Source organism: Anopheles coluzzii, chromosome 3 (assembly GCF_943734685.1).
Source record: "Anopheles coluzzii chromosome 3, AcolN3, whole genome shotgun sequence".
Taxonomy (NCBI): domain Eukaryota; kingdom Metazoa; phylum Arthropoda; class Insecta; order Diptera; family Culicidae; genus Anopheles; species Anopheles coluzzii.
The window spans coordinates 78,315,435-78,333,324 of record NC_064671.1 but is presented as its reverse complement, the minus strand read 5'-3'; the positions used below and the strand labels follow the sequence as shown (position 1 = coordinate 78,333,324).

Here is a 17,890-nt window from a genome sequence, read left to right as displayed (position 1 = left end):
CGTTTCCATGCGTACAACATGGCCAGCCCACCGGAGCCTGGCGAGCTTAATACGCTGTACGACAGTGAGGTCGCCGTACATCTCGTATAGCTCGTCATTATATCGGCTCCTCCATTGTCCTTCCACACATACGGGGCCAAGTATCCTTCTGAGCATCTTCCTCTCGAACGCGGCTAAGAGGGTTTCGTCAGATTTGGACAGTGTCTATGTCTCAGAGGCGTATGTAAGTACTGGTACTATATAGGCACTATATAGTCCCAGCTTCGTCCGTCGCGACAGGTTCTTTGAGGTGAACTGCTTTTTCAGGCTGTAGAATGACCGGTTGGCAGCCAGCATCCTTGCGCGCAACTCAGCTCAGTTGTCGTTGCTGACCTTTGACCCCAGATAGGTGAATTCTGGGACGACTTCAAAAGTGCGTTCACCTATCTGTACATCACGCCTATGTAGATTCGGATTATTTATTGGTAGGTCCGCTGATGTTGCCACCATCAGTTTGGTCTTTGCCTCGTTTATCTGCAATCCGAGGCTCTCTGCCGCCTGCTCAATCCCTTGGTAGGCTTCTGCTACATAGGAGAGCCGCAGACCAATTATTTCTATATCATCAGCGTATGCCAGGATCTGGGTTGACTTATAGAAGATGGTTCCCGTAGTCTCCATCCTCGAGTCGCGGATGGCCCTCTCTAGCGCCTCTCTAGCGCCACTGTAGCAAGTAGTGTTGGGTGTATCTGATTCAGATTCACGAATCTGAATGAATCTTTGATATAATTCAATGAATCTGAATCCTGGTTGCAAAGATTCATGAATCTCAAAGATTCTTGAATCTCTAAACATTCTTGAATCACTAAAGATTGATGAATCTCAAAAGATTGACGAATCTCAAAAGATTCATGAATATCAAAAGATTCATATCTCTAGGGATTGATGCAGATGCATACATATACAAAAAATCATAGAGCTTGAGCTTCTCATTATTCTTCTTTTTGAAGCAACAACCTACATGGTCATGCCTGCCTATACAGGCTTTCGGGACTTCTTGGCAAACCCATCAATGCATCCGGAAATTTCGTTTTGCTACGGGGAGACGTTCCATGAGATCGTGCAAATTAACTATTTTGCAAATCATACATATCTTAAGATTCATGAATCCCTGGAGACATATGAATTTTAATGGATTTTTAATGTTTCAGATTCATGAATCTTTGAAGATTCATATATCTTTTGAGATTCATAAATCCTTGGAGATTCATGAATCTTAGTAGAGTCGATTCGAGATTTGAATCACACATCCCTGAAGATTCATATGAATGAATCTCATCGAAAGATTTATGAAACCCAACACTAGAAGCAAGTGAGATTTAAGTGAGTAATGGTCGTTGGAGTCGATACTCATTGTATCTGACCACACGACCATTCATATAGATTTTTGCTTAGAAAGTTAGAAGGGTACATAGGCCATGATAAGATGAAACTTGTCGAAACACATTGCAAGAAAAGGATAACAATATAATGATGAGTTGTAATACGCCATCTATTGAGCAAACCAGTGCACAATAATGGGCAGTTTAGAACAAATTTCGGGATAAAATTATTTTTGCAGAAATTATTAGTTTTTATCGTTTGTAGTAAAGTATTATGACAGTAAATAAAATTTTATATGTAGTTCGCATCCATACCGCCAGGTAGTGCTACATAAAATAGTGTTTTAAGAGATCTTTGATTAGTTTTATTAATTTTGTGTGTTTTTTATCTTGTATTTGTTGTTTCTAATAGTATAAACCATTTTTAAATTTACTGTAATATTCCATAATCACTTTTACTAACAGTTAGTACAAATATTAAAAATTTACATACACAATTTAGGGGGATGCTATTAAAAGCTCCTGACGTCTAGTTCACATTTCTAAAGAACTGAATAAAGGCATTTGTTCCTGCTGCGGAGCCATAATTAAACATGATAAGTTAGTAAGATTGGCGAAAATATTTTAAGATATTTACAGCGGCACCCACAGTCTGATGACAGCTCCACAGTACGCTTGTAACATTCCCCTAATCGATTGCACAACTCCCCTAAGTGTTTGCAAACATCCACAGCTTGCTTGCAACATTCCCCTACCGATTTGCAACATTCCCCTAAGTGGTTGAGCTATTCCCTTATATGATTCGAAACCCTGTAATAATAATAAGAGTACCGCTTAAAATCACTGAGTTACTGGACTAACTTGAGATTGAAGGCTTAAACAACACGTACAATCCCAATCGTTCCCTGAAAAATTATAATTGTTCATTGCTTTATTTTTCTTTCAATGTGTCCAGTAATTCCACGACACGTGCAACAATTTGGTTGAAGGTTTTCTAGCTTTATTTATATGATATAACTTCGCCCGTCAAAGAAAATCGTCTCCATAATTGATAAATTACCTACACGATGTCTGCTGTTGCCCGTTCTCCTGCCTTAACCCGACCATTGCCTATCGCCCACTAGGAGCAACCCATTTTCATTTCGTCGCTACTTGTTGTTTCGCAAAAATCGTTTCAAACGTCCACTCCAGCAACTACAGCGATTGCAACGATGCGTTTGATTTGAGTTACGATGCAGAACACCACCGAGCTCGTATACTGTGTGGCGCTGCTAGCTCGGCCCCGTGATGCTCGATTCTAACTCGAACGATCAACAGATCAAGCTCCTCACCAACGCTAGTGGAGATCGCGTCGATCGTAATTCTTCAATCAGCATGAAGAGAGCATTTTTTTGCTAATGTTTTATACTATGAGTATTATGCTTTTTTGCATTAAAGTAGTTGTGTGTCGTCGCTTTCTTTGAATGTGTACAAACATTTAGATTTTAGTGAGTGGTAAATTTGGGCTGCACTTTAAAATGTGTACACGGGTGTGTGGGTGTATTTTTTGTTGTAGTAATTTTTACTTGCATTAAATGATTAGTTTCATAGAGATATGATTATTGTTGATTCGATGAATCGTCGGAGCTGTACACAAACTGGCTGTAGCCACCGTGGCTGCAGTCGGGGGTTCGTTCGATACTAATACGTGTTCGTCGCTTTCGATATGTACTCGATTGGTTTTTGATTCGGTTTTTTGTTTTTCGTTGCTGGGTTTTCCCTTTTTTCTGCTCTTCCAAAATGGCCAAATGTTTTCCCTAAACATTTCCTCTCTGTCGCTCTGTCTCAATACCTCTTTCCATTACCAGCATTAAGGGGATGTGTTTAAAATGCTACGTTCGATGACTCGCGAGCCGTCCGCCGGTTCTTCGGTTATTAGTTAGTGTGTATAATTAAATAAGTCGCAAAATGGGGGTTTTAAGTCACGATTTACCTCGGCTAGCATCTCTGTGTATTTTGGCAAAAAATTAACTACTTTAAGTACGTAAATATGTATATCTGTTTAATATGCACGTTTGTCCCCCATGTATGTTCTTCTCCTTTTCCCCTTTGCCGTATTTCACATGCCTAATGAATTAAACATACTGTACAATACCTGTACAAAGAGAGACGGGACAAAGGACTGCTGACACTGTGATTGACCACAAAGTGTCGATTTTGGCTCAAAAGTGTGGGTTTGTGTGTGTATAAATGTAAATATTATTGCACTTTAACAAAAAAAAAAGGAAAATAAAATAAATTGCGGTGCAAACATTGCTAGTAGTAGTTAGTGGAATACTAATCACAACACTATCTTGCACCTGATTAAAGGAGAGCACCGCTTGTGCAAGTAGACCTTTCTAATAAACACACCAAATCAAAGGCTAATACATTTCTATCCATATTTTTTACAAAATAATCTCCAAGCAAAAACACTATTTAACAGACAGTTTCGTTCGGCAGCTCGCTGCCATCGTTCGCTCATTTGGACGTGGTCGTTGCGGCCAGCGGGCTCGGTGTGTAACCCTGCGAGGCGCAGGTCGTCATCGAGTAGGGGCTAAAGCCGCTGCTACCACTCATCAGTCCATTGATTCCTGTAAGACAACCAGGAGCAGAAACTGATTAGTAAACAAGAATAGAGGAAGATTCGGAGAAAAAACGAGCTTAGGGAGGGGCACTTACTAGTGGACGAGTTGAAGACGCTCGCAGGTGAGGAGGACAACCCGGTCATGTTGGGTGCGGTGGCATACCCATTGCTGCTGCCGTACGATCCACCACCGGATGAGTGTGGTGTCGAGGCGCTGCTACAGTATCCACCCCGTGGACTGACGCTACTGCTTTGGGCTCGTGTGTACTCATCTGCGAGATGGGATAAACGATATTAAGTACGTTGTTGTTTAGAGAAATTCGAGGCCAAAAGTTCTGCTTTCTAGGGAATAATACCTTCAGTCCACTGGCCAGTTCCATCCTGCACGCTGACGGCAAGCTGCCCGCTGTACGAATTAAAGCCGGACGTACCATTCGGCGAGCGTGGCATCGAGTACAGTGCTTCCGCCAGGTCGGCCGCCCGCTTCAGAATGATTTCCTTTGGCAGCTTCTCCGGATCACCCGGATGGCGGGGGATCAACTTCTGAAGTCGCTGAAATCCGTAATCGATCGTCGGTTCACTGAGTGCTGCAAGTGTAGAAGATGAGTTTTAGTTCCAAACGTTCCAGCCCCCTTTTTTCCTCCAGAAACCAGCTCAAGCAACGTGCACTTACAGACATAAACGAATCGTCCGGGCGATCCTTTGCAGAACTGTTTGCTCTTGTACGAGAGTGTCACCTCGACGACGCCCGGTATGTGTCGGGGTGGCGTCTGCACACGAATAGCGTGCGATGTGATAAGCTGTGGGCAGAGAAGAGCAAAGATACGATCGGTAAATGATAGGACCACGTGTGTTCACGTGTGCTTTCATCCACCACTTACCTCACTCCAGACCAGCATGGTGCCGAACACTACCTGTAGCCCGTCGAAGAAATTATCACCGACGATAATAACCTGAGCTCCACCCGTAGTCCAACCTTCGCTCGGTGAGATGGCCTTGATGCAAGGTGTAGCCATTGGCAGTGGTGGATAGATACCTGCAAATATGGACGATACGAAACAGAAGCGAGGCGTGAGGTTAATTGATGAGGAGGGAGATTTACGAAATGATGGGGCTCAGCGGTCACAGAAAGACTCGTGCGCATTTGTGCCACTTGCGGGCCGTGTTGGAAACGAGAGGAAAGGTGCCAAACTTCAAATCAACTTTACTTTGTGATTAGTTGCTGAATATGCTGAATGTAATCCACTGGACAACTAGATAACACATTCACTTCCCAGAGTACATTGTATCCTCGGAACAATGAACGATGAACCACATCAACCACATGTTGAGCGTGGATACGTGCTAACGCGTAGTAGCGCTGTTCGTCCCTGTCCAGATGGGCTACTATGATGAGAAATGGAATTTTAATCGAGCTTTTCCGCACTGTGCTGGAGCATCCATACCAACGAAACGGTGTGTGTGTTCGTCGACCATGACACGACATGGAACCATGGGCCATTGGGTGGAAAATGCAATTTATCACACCAGCAAAACCTTCGGTCACATACATCGGTAGTGTTCATTAGCGGCTGGAGTGACTGGAATTCTGATTCCAGAAATTCAGAAATTAGATCCCGTACGTACTGAGTCCGGTTGCGCTTCGCACATCCAAAACAGAACGAACGCAATGAATTTATTAAAATTCATACCACCGGGTGTGTAGCTCTGATTGGAAAAAAGGCTGTGCTCGTACTTCCGAAACTCAATCAACTCTCCGGTACGGATCGTTACCTTTCTTCGTTTGCAGTGGAATTGACCTCTTTACTGAATGTAGAAATAGGAATATATGAGCTGACGCGTTGAATTCTCGCAACGGAATAACTCTTTTCCGCATGAGATGAGGCGCTTCTGGTGCAATACGCCAAAAAAGGTGAAGTTTTTTGCGCACAAAGAATGCACCCTCAAGAGCGTAAGTACGCAAAGAAGTGTGTGATAGATGATTTATAGTCCAGACTGGTAATAATATTCGATTATTTTTGGGGAATTTACGATAATGATCGAAAATCGCGCATGAAATGAATTGGTTTTTAACTCGCTCGAATGATCATTGAAGTGAACTCGGCTGCATTTCCTCTCATTTCCATAGTACGAACGACGCGTTCGCAGTATAGCGAGTTCTTCCGAGATTTGTCTAATGCACTTTTTTTTTTTAAATTGGCGAAAGCAGTTGACCAAGTTGCTGGTGAGCGTGGCCAATTGCATTCGCTTTCGGCATGCAGCTCATATCGTCGGAAGGATGGTGTGAGGCCAATTAAATTAGTGTGGAAAAACGTGAATATATTAGGAAAGGGGAAAAACAAGGAAAAAAGGAACTATAAAACAAAACACTAACATGTGTATTTTAATATCTAACAATACAACAATAGTTGAAAACTAATGATAAAACAATCAGGAGCATGAAATTCAAACTAAAAACAAATAAGGTAACTAGGGAATGGGGCGTAAGGAATTGGTTTTGTGATATGTGTGTGTTTGTTTATTTGTTTTTTTTTTGAGAAAGAAATTTTGAAACCGACCGTCGTACGTACTGTCCGGGGCCAGATGGTGGCCCGACATTGCCAACGGAGAATTGGCTGTACCTTCGGGATCGAGCCGCTTCGCCCGGCGCCCGTGCTTGCTGTTGTTGTGGACGAACATGTTGTCCGAGATGGCCAGCAGCGGCCCGTCCACCGCCACCTGAGTTGCTATCACTACCTGCAATATATGGGTAATTGGAGGGGTACCATGGGGACAAGTGAACATGGACGGTCACGGAATTTAAGGATGAAAGGAAGTAAGAAGTTGGGAAATTTTGGGTGGGGGAAAAGGTATAAAATGGAGAGCAGATTTTTGGGTGAAGTGTGACCATTAGGACGGGGAGGAAAAGAGAGAAACAAAAAGAATATAATTAATTGCATTAAAAGATTATTGAGGCGGCTGGCCTTCCGGAGGAGAGTAAACACGATTTGAACAGTTCCTACTAGACACTAGATCCCTGATCTTTTTGACATTGCTTTTACGTCATTTGTAAATCTATATTTAGATTTAATTTTGTTTTTTAATTACAACAACCATAATGAACTACATTCTGATCCATATAACACGTGTAAACTTGTACAACAAACGTGACAAATTGAGTTAAATTCGAAAAAAAAAAGATGCGACAAAGTAACAAACCGGCCAACGCAAAACACATGCCATCGTACACAAGCAAAGCAAACATGAAAACAAGAAATCCAAGATGGAGAGAAGACGGACGCAATTTATCACCCGATCGCTTTGGATAGGCTAAATGGTTTTTTTGTTCTCTCCTTCTGTTGCTCCTCATTTCTTTCATTCGTCTTCTCATTTCTCTCCGACGCTGCCGTAAAGTAGGCGGTGACGTTACGTTGGCATTAGTAACGCGACTGATCATCAGCTTAATTTTATCTTTGCCGTAACTTTCTCGGGGCTGTTTGCTTTTCCCCGGCCATTCTTTTGCTTCCTTGCTCTGTGTGCCAATGAACATGAAATGTGGATTGCATTGGTCGCTCTATTCTTAGCACCTTTAGGAGTTTAGTGCTTCATCACTAATTTCTCCATCGTCATCCGTTTTGGGGAAAAAAGTCCGTGCTCCGTGCAGTGGAGGTAGCAGACATGGACATGGCGCGATCGGAATGCCCCATGGGGACTGTTAAGTTAGGAACATGGCAGAAGTACAAACTCGATGGTCCGATGCGTTGCAGTTTGTTTCAATGCCATTAGCGTCATTCGTGTGTTACTCTTTCGCTAATCAACTGATACTTTAGTAACTCTACCTGACTCCTGATTGTTCTGAAGGAACTAAGACCTTTCCTAAGTTTAATCTCATTTTTCACCGATAAGAGTGCTCCAGCCATGCCAGACATCCAGCCAGCCTTTCTTTTTGTAAGGTTGGTGATTAATACTCACTTGAAATCGTCGCATATCCCTTGGGTTGCCCGCATTCTTCAGACAGTTTTGGTTGCACTTGAGGAAAAATTTTAGGAAAAATCTGCAAAAAAACGAAGAAGAAGAGATACACGTCGGTTAGAAATAGGTTGATCGTTCCATTTCGTTTGATCTTACGCTCCGAAAAAGATAAAACCCAGGTTGTCACCATGACAACGGGGTCCGGTTAAATACCGTCTGTTTTAAAACCCCCAATGGGCCGACCGAACGGATCTGTTCCAAAAAGAGTTGTCACGCCTCTTTAGTGACACCCTCATAAATGAGCAATTAATGTGATCGCTGTTCCCGTTGAATTCCGTCCGTGTGTTAACCGATCACAGTAAAATGTGACAGGTCAAAAAGACCCGGTTCGTTGGTGGAAGTGCGATCAAACGAATAACACTTTGCACGTGCCCGTTACTATGGTAACCTTTGACAGCCTCCTGGGAGGCCTGCTCTCTGCCAGATGGTGGAGATTAAAGGAGGTACACACAAGCTCTCGGGAGGACAGGCTTTTGGAACGCTTTAAGTCACTTCTCTAGAGGCACGCAATTTCGGGAACTAAAGCACCGTACCCTTGAATATCTTCACTCTCCCGAGAGTTGTCCACGTTCATTTGAAAACCTTTAAATTCCGTTCTACTTCAAAAGCGGCTGCTAGCCAAAAACTGCGTGTTGATTCATTGAGCAACTTGTTGTTACGGCTTCGGTACTACTGCGTACCAGGAATGCCGACAGACGTCGGGACTTTAACCATCGCCCTGGGGATTGGGAAACGGGTACGGGATATGATGGTCGCAATAAATACACTTTATTTGGGTGTTCACACTTCAAAACTGGTGCTGAGCCTGGTACTGGAGGAAGGTTAAGATCTTCATTTGAGGCAGAGTTTGAAGGGGAACTGCTTTGGGATCTACGTACTGCGATGTTTTTTTCTGTGTACATCTTCAGATGTTACCTAATGTACCCGACCCGGCTGGAATCCCGGTGTCCCGGTGTGTCAGCTCTCTGTCGAGTGTTCGCGTGTTCTACACAAATCACAACACTTCCCTCCCCGGGGCCACGATCTCGCAAGACCCTAGGCAAACGCACTCTTCCCGGGGTCCTTAATTTATAGAGCAGTTCCTTTTGCGACCGTTGGAAAGATCGACTTCCTCACCGATGGTGGTGCCCGGGGAACCAAGTTCGAACCATGTTTGTGTTGATAATTGCTTGGGACGATTTATTTATTACGCTCAGTGTTTGCCATAATTAACATAAGCACCGACGTTTGAGCCGTTTTGCTGTCGGAAGTCATCGCGGACCCGCCGCTGAAGGTACTAGGGTACTTCTGAGCGCTCTATTGAATGTATTGAAGTGAAAAAGATCCAGTTATTGCACAAACTCGAGGTAACGATTTTGGAAATTCGGTTTCACTGCAATTTGTCACACCGGGGATGTGCAATAAATCCACTACAACCCGTCTCCGAGCGTTTTCCTACACAGTGCGCACAGTGACAGTGTGAGAGCACACACAATTTGCATATGGATGCCCGGGGTGTGTGTGCGATAAGTTATGGTTTGCCTAATTATGCAGACCGAACAAAAAAACGAGGATTTATGCTCTGTTTTTACCTCAGCATGTAATCCTCTACTCTATTGCCGACGCTGTAGTACGACGTTATAGTCCGTGTAAAGGCAATTAATTTATGCACACAAAAGTGGAAAAGGTACACACACTCAAGGTAAGGTATCGTTTTTCCATACACAAGGACACACCATTTGTCCATAGACTCTTCAGTAATTATTACACACAGTTTCGTACCATTTGGCATTGAGAGAGGCGCGATCTATCTCTGCGGTAACCTAATCCAAAAGCTACCGAACCAAATCCACGACAGATGAGCACACTTTGAACGCATCCGGGCTTTGAACGAAGATGTGTACAAACAAAAAAATACACACATTTCGTACTTTTTCGACTCATCTGCCTTCAAGTATCGTACTACAACCGCACGCACAGACAGATACGGTGAAGTGTGCAGTGAACGAACCCACGAAATCTGATACTCGCCCTATTAGCTGCAGTGAGTGAGTGCAGCAGTGCAGAACACAAAAAAAACCTGAACGCTCTCAAACTTTCGATCTAAGTAAACAGAGCAAGAGCCTACTGAAGGGGCGTTTAGCGAAACAAGTGTCTGCTTAGTTAGAGCTGTGTGCTGTTCCTCTTGTACTGCTCTGGACTCCTGGAGAGCGTTGGCACCTACAGAAGCAACAAATCGCGATTCCTCCCACCGCCTCCCGTATCATTCGGTGTGTGTCCGCGTGTGTGTGTGTGTGTGGTTAGCAGGCACAAACGAGCAAAGGGTCGATAAGTTCCTGCAAGCTACACATGAAAAAAAACCTGGAACAGGCAGCTCTCAATGTTCCTAACCTAGCGCAAAGTTCGACAGATGTTTGCCAATGGGCAAATCACATATTAAATAGACACTCAGCGGGTAGCCACCGGCTATCCGGGTATCCGGTAAGTTTTCCACCCCTGTTTTACCCTCGATTCAAAACAACGAGGACCAACCCTCCGACAAACCTTCTTCGTGCGATCGAGTGTGTTCCCTCTTGCTTCGTATCTTTCTGTATGGCATGTAAAATGCATTGAATCCTGTAGTGAAGAGTGCAGTAGGCAGCTTCCGATATCGGTTTCCTATTTTCGCTTGCACCGCTTGCACTGACCCCGGGTACCGTACGGGAGGTACCACCACCAGAACCAGAAGTTATTAATAAAGGAAAACAGTACAGGAGTAATAAAATATTTACAAAGGAATTGTAATTGAGTTGGTTATTTACAATGGGACTGGGTGAATGATAAATGTCTGCCTAGGCTAGTGAGAATAAGAGAGAGAGAGAGGGAAGAGGTGGTCCAGTTTTTCAACCAAATCAAAAAAGAAACAGAAACGCGCGTTCGTTCTTCCATCCATCATCATTCGCTTTCATACGTGCGAGGTCCGTGTGCAAGAAGTGTCCTCTTTGGGCAACGTGCAATGTGGGCGCAATGTTTGCTACATCCACCCTCTGCTTCCCGTCGCGGGTCCTGTTCGGGCTAATCAATTACTGACACTTGTACTCGTTGGAAAATCTGTTACGATTTTAGGACGCTCAGCGGGAAAGGGCTGAAACTGAGCCTAATAATGAGTAGCAAGGTCGAGTCGGGTTTCAGGGTTTTGTACATTATAGGGAAAGGAGGAGTTGTTTGCTTGTTCAAAGGAGTGCCATGTGGTGCAACCTAACCACAAGTGCAAAAGTTTTCAAGTGTTCTTATCGTTTTGTACTTGTGTGAAGAGATAATTGGTAAGATTGTAAACATTTTAGGTGCTGATGTCACTAGAGATAGTCGTTTGTTTTGGTATGTGAGTGGATAAATAGAGCAATGAATGCCTGCTTGACCCATTATCATTTGTTTAAGTGTATCTGTTGTACTTAACGCAAGTATGCCATGCTTTGCTTTTATTTTTCTGTTTAATGTCTTTTGTCTTCTTTTTCCCTTTTCGTCTGTTGTATCACCTTGTTTATATTATTCTGCTTTTAATAATGTCGTTTCTTTTCCTTTTCTATCTTTCATTTTATTGAAATTGTTTCAAGATAGTCTCATATAAACAGTTAATTTAAAGAAAGCGAAAAAATATCATTTTAGAAACATTGCGTATTTATATCTTCTTTCGATTTGCAGAATTCAAACACACGATTGTTTTTGAATAACGCAATGCTGCCTGTAGTAATGTAGCCTTTAAATTTAATCGACATGGAATTTTTACATTCGTTGCCGAAAAAGTTTGTATGTAAAAAATAAGTAACGATTACTTGAACATATTTAGAATAAGAGCAACGAAAACTACTCTTTTGGCATTTTGGTAAAGTTAGAAATAGAAACAAAATCTATTTAAATATGAATACTTTTTTTAAGAACAAACCATTTTCAACATTTTTTTATACGTAGTTGAAAAGCGCTCTCGAAGTAAGAAAACATTTATTCAACCAGCACAAATCTACCATAATCGTAACCAATCGCCCCTTTGTGTTCAGCCCTTGTACTTCCAGCGCCAGGGGAAAGCCGGCCACGGGACACACGCACGCAAAGTACAAGGTGGTAATCCTTTCAATTTAAATGTCAAACAGCAAAGGTTTAGCTGCGACATCAAAACACTCGACGATTGGGGTAGCAAATCAAACCTAAGTTTGTTTGTTTTTTTTTTATAAAATGGAGTGTATAAAAACACTAACATGTATAATATCATGGGAAAGAGTTTAAAGTGGAAGTTGGTTGGAGTTTTAAAAAATTGAATTCCGAGAAGAAATAAAATATTTTCATTTAGTCACTCTTTTTTCTGAGAATATCCTCTATACTAATGTTCTGATTTAGCATGGTTTTTGGGTGTGGTATAGGTTGACTATTTTCCATTAAAAAAATCACCTCTGCCCATCATTCATACGGCCCCGGCGTCCGGGTAATTGAGAACTGATGTCCTGCCCGGCAGTATGTTAGTTTTACTGTACTGTGCGTGCGCGTTCCCCTCTTCTTCTAGCTTCTACCCGTCCTGCTGAATGCTTCATTAAAAGGGCACAAAGTAAAAAAATTGAACCCAAAGGGAGAAAGAGGACATTAAAAAATCTTCCCACTGGTGACAGAGTAGGGTGCTGAAGGCTCACTATGGGATGTGTGTTTGTTGTTTTACGATTCCAGCTTGTATGTTTTATTTGGATCCTCTTTGTTTTTTTTTTGTTTCGCTCTCTTTTCCCCTATCGTCTCTCTATTTTGAGCTGTTGTTACACCGATGACGTTAATGCTGTTGTTCAGCAGGCGAGGTGATTATTTTCTGCTTTATTTCATGTGCCTTTTTGGTAGTGTACAGCCGTTTTTTGTTGCTCCTGTTGTTGGTCGTTATCTGGAATACATCCCGGTAGGTGCGGATGACACGAGCGGAAGGACTGGTATCATGATGAAGTGAGCCGTGATTGCCCTGCTCCCTCCAAACCGGGTGTCATATATCATCCCGAACATCGGGCCATCGGGAGGTCAGCAAAAGGTGATCCAGCCATTGTGGCCGTTGTTCATTTTATGTAAACTGTGCAGTGACACAGGGATCGGAAAGCTGGCACACCATTTGCGTACCATTTGCGCAGGAAAAGCGTGTTGTCAGTGTACAGTTACAGAAGCGCCACAGAAGGATCGGTCCGGAAAATGGTTGTACAAATCCGCGCTTCCTCGATGTTCTCAAACGGTTCAGTCGGTTGTTGTCGAAGGAAACTTCCTGGAAACTACTTGCACTCTTCTCCCATCGCGTGTACTTTTGAGAAGACGGGAACACGTCTTCACCATCCCGGGGTCCCAGTTTCCCATCCCACGGGACCATTCTTCGCGAACAAATTGCGGTGTCCTTTTACAGTACACGACAACACTTCGAAGAATGCACCGTGCGAGAAGGTTTCTTGGTCCTTCGAACACGATCCAGATGTTTCGCGGGAGGCGTTACGTCAACACAGCGGAGGCAACAGTTTTGACACTTTTGACAATGCCTTCCCGCTGGAAAGCGCGTTGCTTTGACGACAGCCTTACGGCTTCCTGGTGTGGTTTTGAAAGGTTTCAGTTGTTTCCATGTTTTGTGTACGTTTCGTTAGCTACCCGCACCAGTAGCTTGCGCCAACCACCAACTGGTTGACGCGTTTCAAGTGGTTTCAATTATCCCGATCAGGGCGCTCAAGTGAGCACTTCAATTATACACACTAAACAGAGGGATAATCGTTACAATTGGATGGCGTTACAAGCAAACCTCTTGAATTGCTTGAAGCGAACAAAAAAATTTTCATTGTAAATCGCATTTAAAGGCTCAATCCATTTGAACTGACAGATTTCATCCCTTCTGATGCATCGGGTGCATTCGGGCCGAGAGAGGACAGATTGTAAAGTGTCAATTCACTCAGCGTGCGAGTTACAGGCGTGTTTGCATTTGATTAATTGAGTGATCGTTGGATAAGTTTGTTCTGTTGGTTGGTTGTTTCTGTTTCTGATTTACCGGTTCGTTTCCATTGGCCTCGGCGTGACTGATGAGCTCAAACATGCCGCTCGAACAAGTCACAACATATGTCGCGATTGTGCTGTATCCCTGTACTCGGGAGAATGATACATGATTCATCATATCCTAGGAAAGTAACGCAATGATTGATAACAAAATAAAATGTTTTATTACATTTTTTAGTTTATCACACAATCACACCACAAAAAACAGTAACGAAAAAATTGGAAATGTGCTTCCAATCAATGATCAGGAAGCTATTATTAGCTTCTAAACGATGACTGGATATCCGGCCTAATAAAAGCAACATAAACCAATTGCACCTAGCAACATTTTCCTGCTCTTCATTACGCTTTTTTCCTCCGTGATTTCCTCGCTCTGTCCCGAATGATAAGCCGTAGTAGCAACCGCAACGGTTTAACCTGCTGATGCTTTTAACATCTTGGAAAGCAGCGCGTCGAAGAAAGAACAAAAAAACTCTCAATCCTCTTTCTAAACCAATAGCGCCCAGCCAAATCATTGCACGTGTACCAAGCTAACCACTCCTTCCTGCTTGTTTCACTAGCCACATAATCTTATCAATGAATCTAATTTACTTTCGGTTTCTGTTGTTTCGCCATACTCCCCATCGTTCGTTGTCGCTGGTCACACGCCACATTTCCTGCAGCCTGCACCGTATCTGTATCCCGTATCTAAAGCACGAAAGGTTGCGGCAGGATATAATCTCCGCGCTTTTTTTGCTGCTTCCAACGTTCAACAGTGTTCTTTTTTTGCGGTTGTTGCAAGAGTGTACGTCCTGATTTGCGGGAGGCTGAGTGGCGTTGTGTTCCATCCATAATCCTCTTATCGCGGGAAGCTTCCCGTAGCTTCCCGTGCCCCGTGTTGTTGGCGTTGTCAAGATGGAAATGGAACGGAAGAAATATGGCATTCTCTACTTCTTAGCTACTGTTTCTATGGATATTAGCTACAGGAAGGTCTATTTTGATGGTAAGATGACGAAAAGGACAAAAGCATGGAGAGAACCGTAAGGGAATGATTGAAATTAACTGTGAAAATCAATCCCACAAATCAGTCGTCAGATGTAAACAATACTTTTCTTCGATTGTTGACATTAGTCATACAAATGTTGATGTTCCAATGGGTTGCAATTGCCATCTTCGTCATATCTGACTTTAATATTATGAAGCATTCCTCAATTCGCAGAACCTTAAAGAATTATCGAAAGGTATTCATGCCACTGTAGCCGGTCTCGTAGTACAGTCGTCAACTCGTACGACTTAACAACATGCCCGTCATGGGTTCGATCCCCAAACCGACCGTGCCGCCATACGTAGGACTGACTATCCTGCTATGGGGGGGAATCAATTAGTCACTGAAAGCCAAGCCCACAAGTGGGTACAGGCAGGCCTTGACCGACATCGGTTGTTGAGCCAAAGAAGAAGAAGAAGATTCATGCCACTAATTCTAGGATCTTCGAATTTAAAGACTCATTCGTGGGAGTTACGAGCTTTAACCCAGTGTTTTTGTAATTAAACGTGAAATGTGCTTCGAAGATGCTTACTAAAGTGAAAAACATTCTAGTTTCCATTTCTTTGTGCCATTTTGAAACTCCAGACACCCTTGTTTTAACGGGACATTGAGCAATGAGTTTGCAAAACTGGATCACTTGACCACTTTGAACACACCAATACCAACCATCATCGCAACAGTAACAGCAACGCAACCAATACACACCAACTACCCCAGTCCAACCTCTCTGGCAAGTGCCCCATCCATTTCAAACAATACCCGAATGTTCGCCATCTCATCGGACACCCCATTAAAACGCACCCCGCCATCAAAACTGGGGTTGCGAAGAGCCGCGGGACTACGAACGTGAAGAAAGCGAAAGCGTGTCGAGGGGGAAATTGGTTGAGATTTTGTCCTTATACGCGCTCTTCTTTCAATATCTTGTCGAACCGACCATTTGCCCGCGTTGGTGTTGAAAGAGAGGACGAAGTCCCCAATACTGGTAGCGAATTCTTTGTTATGGTTCTTGACTTTTCCTTTCCACCTTGTTGGGGGGGTTGATTTCTTGCAAAAAAAAAAGGAAAAAGATGCGTAGGCCGTTACAACACACATACACAAACATCGATGCGTGCCGTTCTTCCCCTTGGTTTGTTTGTATTGTTTGCGTTTTTTTGGTATGCGTGTGTGTGTGCGTTTGGTTTGCCGATCTTAGTAGCCGGCATTTTCTTCACACCAATTCAGCTTGCTTCCGGGCTGACTTTCAAGAAGCATTCGCCATCCTTACCGAGACGGTATTGCTCTGTTTCGGCGCGAACCGAGCGGCTTGGGAGCGCATGTCCGCCGGCACCGCAAGGAAACATCGATGAGCAAACAGAACAGGACGGTAGACGGCAGACGGTTTGGGATTTCCGATCCCCGAACCATGCTGCTGGGACTTTGGGACCGTCGGAAATGGTTTGTTTTTATCGGTTTTGCTTAGCGTTGGCGTGTTCGTTTACAGCACGAAGATGTGTGTGCCCCAGCAAGGGAACCACTACACTGATGTTTGAGGATGTGCCCTTCACGCACTTACGCACCAACATCGACGCAACAAGAAACATGGAGGCGTAAGGCGTAAAGCTGGCAAGACGTCATTTCTGCTGCCACGGGAAGCGGGAACAGCTGGTTGGGAGGGTGTTGGGATGAGCGGCCGATGAGCGTTGTTTGTCAGCAAGATGCGTGTACACGTTTCCGGTACAAGGTACAGGAGCCGGCAGAAAGGTGGTGCGTCCTTTGCGGATGCAGTTCCTTCTGGCACGCACATCAGTCTGACTTGATTCCGGTCGCGTTTTGCTGTTACCGTCACATGCTCCTCAAACGCTTCATAGCCCATCTAACGATGGTGATGATAAAACCTTTTTGCGTACATGCAAACATCACACGCAGTTCTTTTCTTTTCCTTTTTGAATTTTCTTAAGGAGCTCAATACGCAGGCAGGTCGCTGGTCGTTAGTTTTTATAGGGTGAAATGTACAGTGTTTTGCTGCCGTCGTTGATGTTATCGTTGTTATGTTTCACTTTCGACCGGCGTGTGCTGATGAGTTCCGAGTTGTTGAAGCAGAGCAAATGCTTACGCGTTTATTACCTCAAGTGTGACGGTGCGTTGGCTACAACTCGTGTTTTGTGTGTCTGGTGGAAATACTTTAACCAGTTTGAAGGTTACCTTTTGTGAATGAGGTAGATTAAAGTAGGTTGATGTTTCGAGATGATGAGATGTTTAAAACGAGTTGAAACATTTAAAGGCCATGCATTGGACCCAAGAGCAAAGCTCTCTTCATTTTTAGTTTTCATATTTTAGTTTCTACAAATTTTGTCTGAGTTGTCATGTGATTGACTCATTGACATTTGATTATTTGATCCCTTCGAAATTTGTTGCTTTTAAAATAGCATTATTAGTAATTAATTTTAATTGATTTCAAGTTATACAATAATGAATTTTCTATTTTCTAAATCATGTTGTGAAATTTTTGTCAAAGTGTGCGAATTTTTTGTCTTTTACAATCCTTTCCAGAGCAATACATTAGCAAAGCTTATGTGTAAAAGCCCAAATTATAAACATTATACATAAAAAGATACCTAATATGAAATATATTCAATCGTATTATTAAGTAATTTTTATATTTCCTTGTGACTAACCAATAACACACGTTTGAAGAATCAATTTTGTGATGTTCTTATCAAATAACTAACGAAAATTGTTTAATTTTACATGTAATTTCTAAAAAAAAAACAAGCAATAAAAAGGTTAAACCCAACCAAAAATCAATCGCCCCAGGAGCTTCACTTTCGTTTGCCGATTTCACAAACCAGCGCCCAGCCTTATGGGGCGCAACCATTCAAGTTGTGGAGAAAATAGAATTAAAGCCAT

General features: G+C 43.1%; 1 protein-coding gene across 2 annotated transcripts in view; it reads right to left on the bottom strand.

Moving 5' to 3' along the window:
• Window positions 1-2,319: 2,319 nt before the first annotated feature.
• The window catches only part of LOC120958658 (transcription factor collier), a 54,373-nt gene continuing 38,802 nt past the window's right edge, over window positions 2,320-17,890 (bottom strand). Inside the window, exons 7-13 of one of the 2 annotated variants that reach the window (XM_049608484.1) lie at window positions 7,915-7,996; window positions 6,585-6,699; window positions 4,845-4,999; window positions 4,637-4,763; window positions 4,320-4,550; window positions 4,059-4,235; window positions 2,320-3,970 (exon numbers count right to left, since the gene is read on the bottom strand). In XM_049608484.1, the coding sequence (XP_049464441.1) occupies window positions 3,858-3,970; window positions 4,059-4,235; window positions 4,320-4,550; window positions 4,637-4,763; window positions 4,845-4,999; window positions 6,585-6,699; window positions 7,915-7,996 (1,000 nt within the window). In that variant the 3' untranslated portion in view covers window positions 2,320-3,857. Of the gene's footprint in view, window positions 3,971-4,058; window positions 4,236-4,319; window positions 4,551-4,636; window positions 4,764-4,844; window positions 5,000-6,521; window positions 6,700-7,914; window positions 7,997-17,890 lie in introns of both variants that reach the window. The other variant, XM_040381610.2, reaches the window with a different exon arrangement.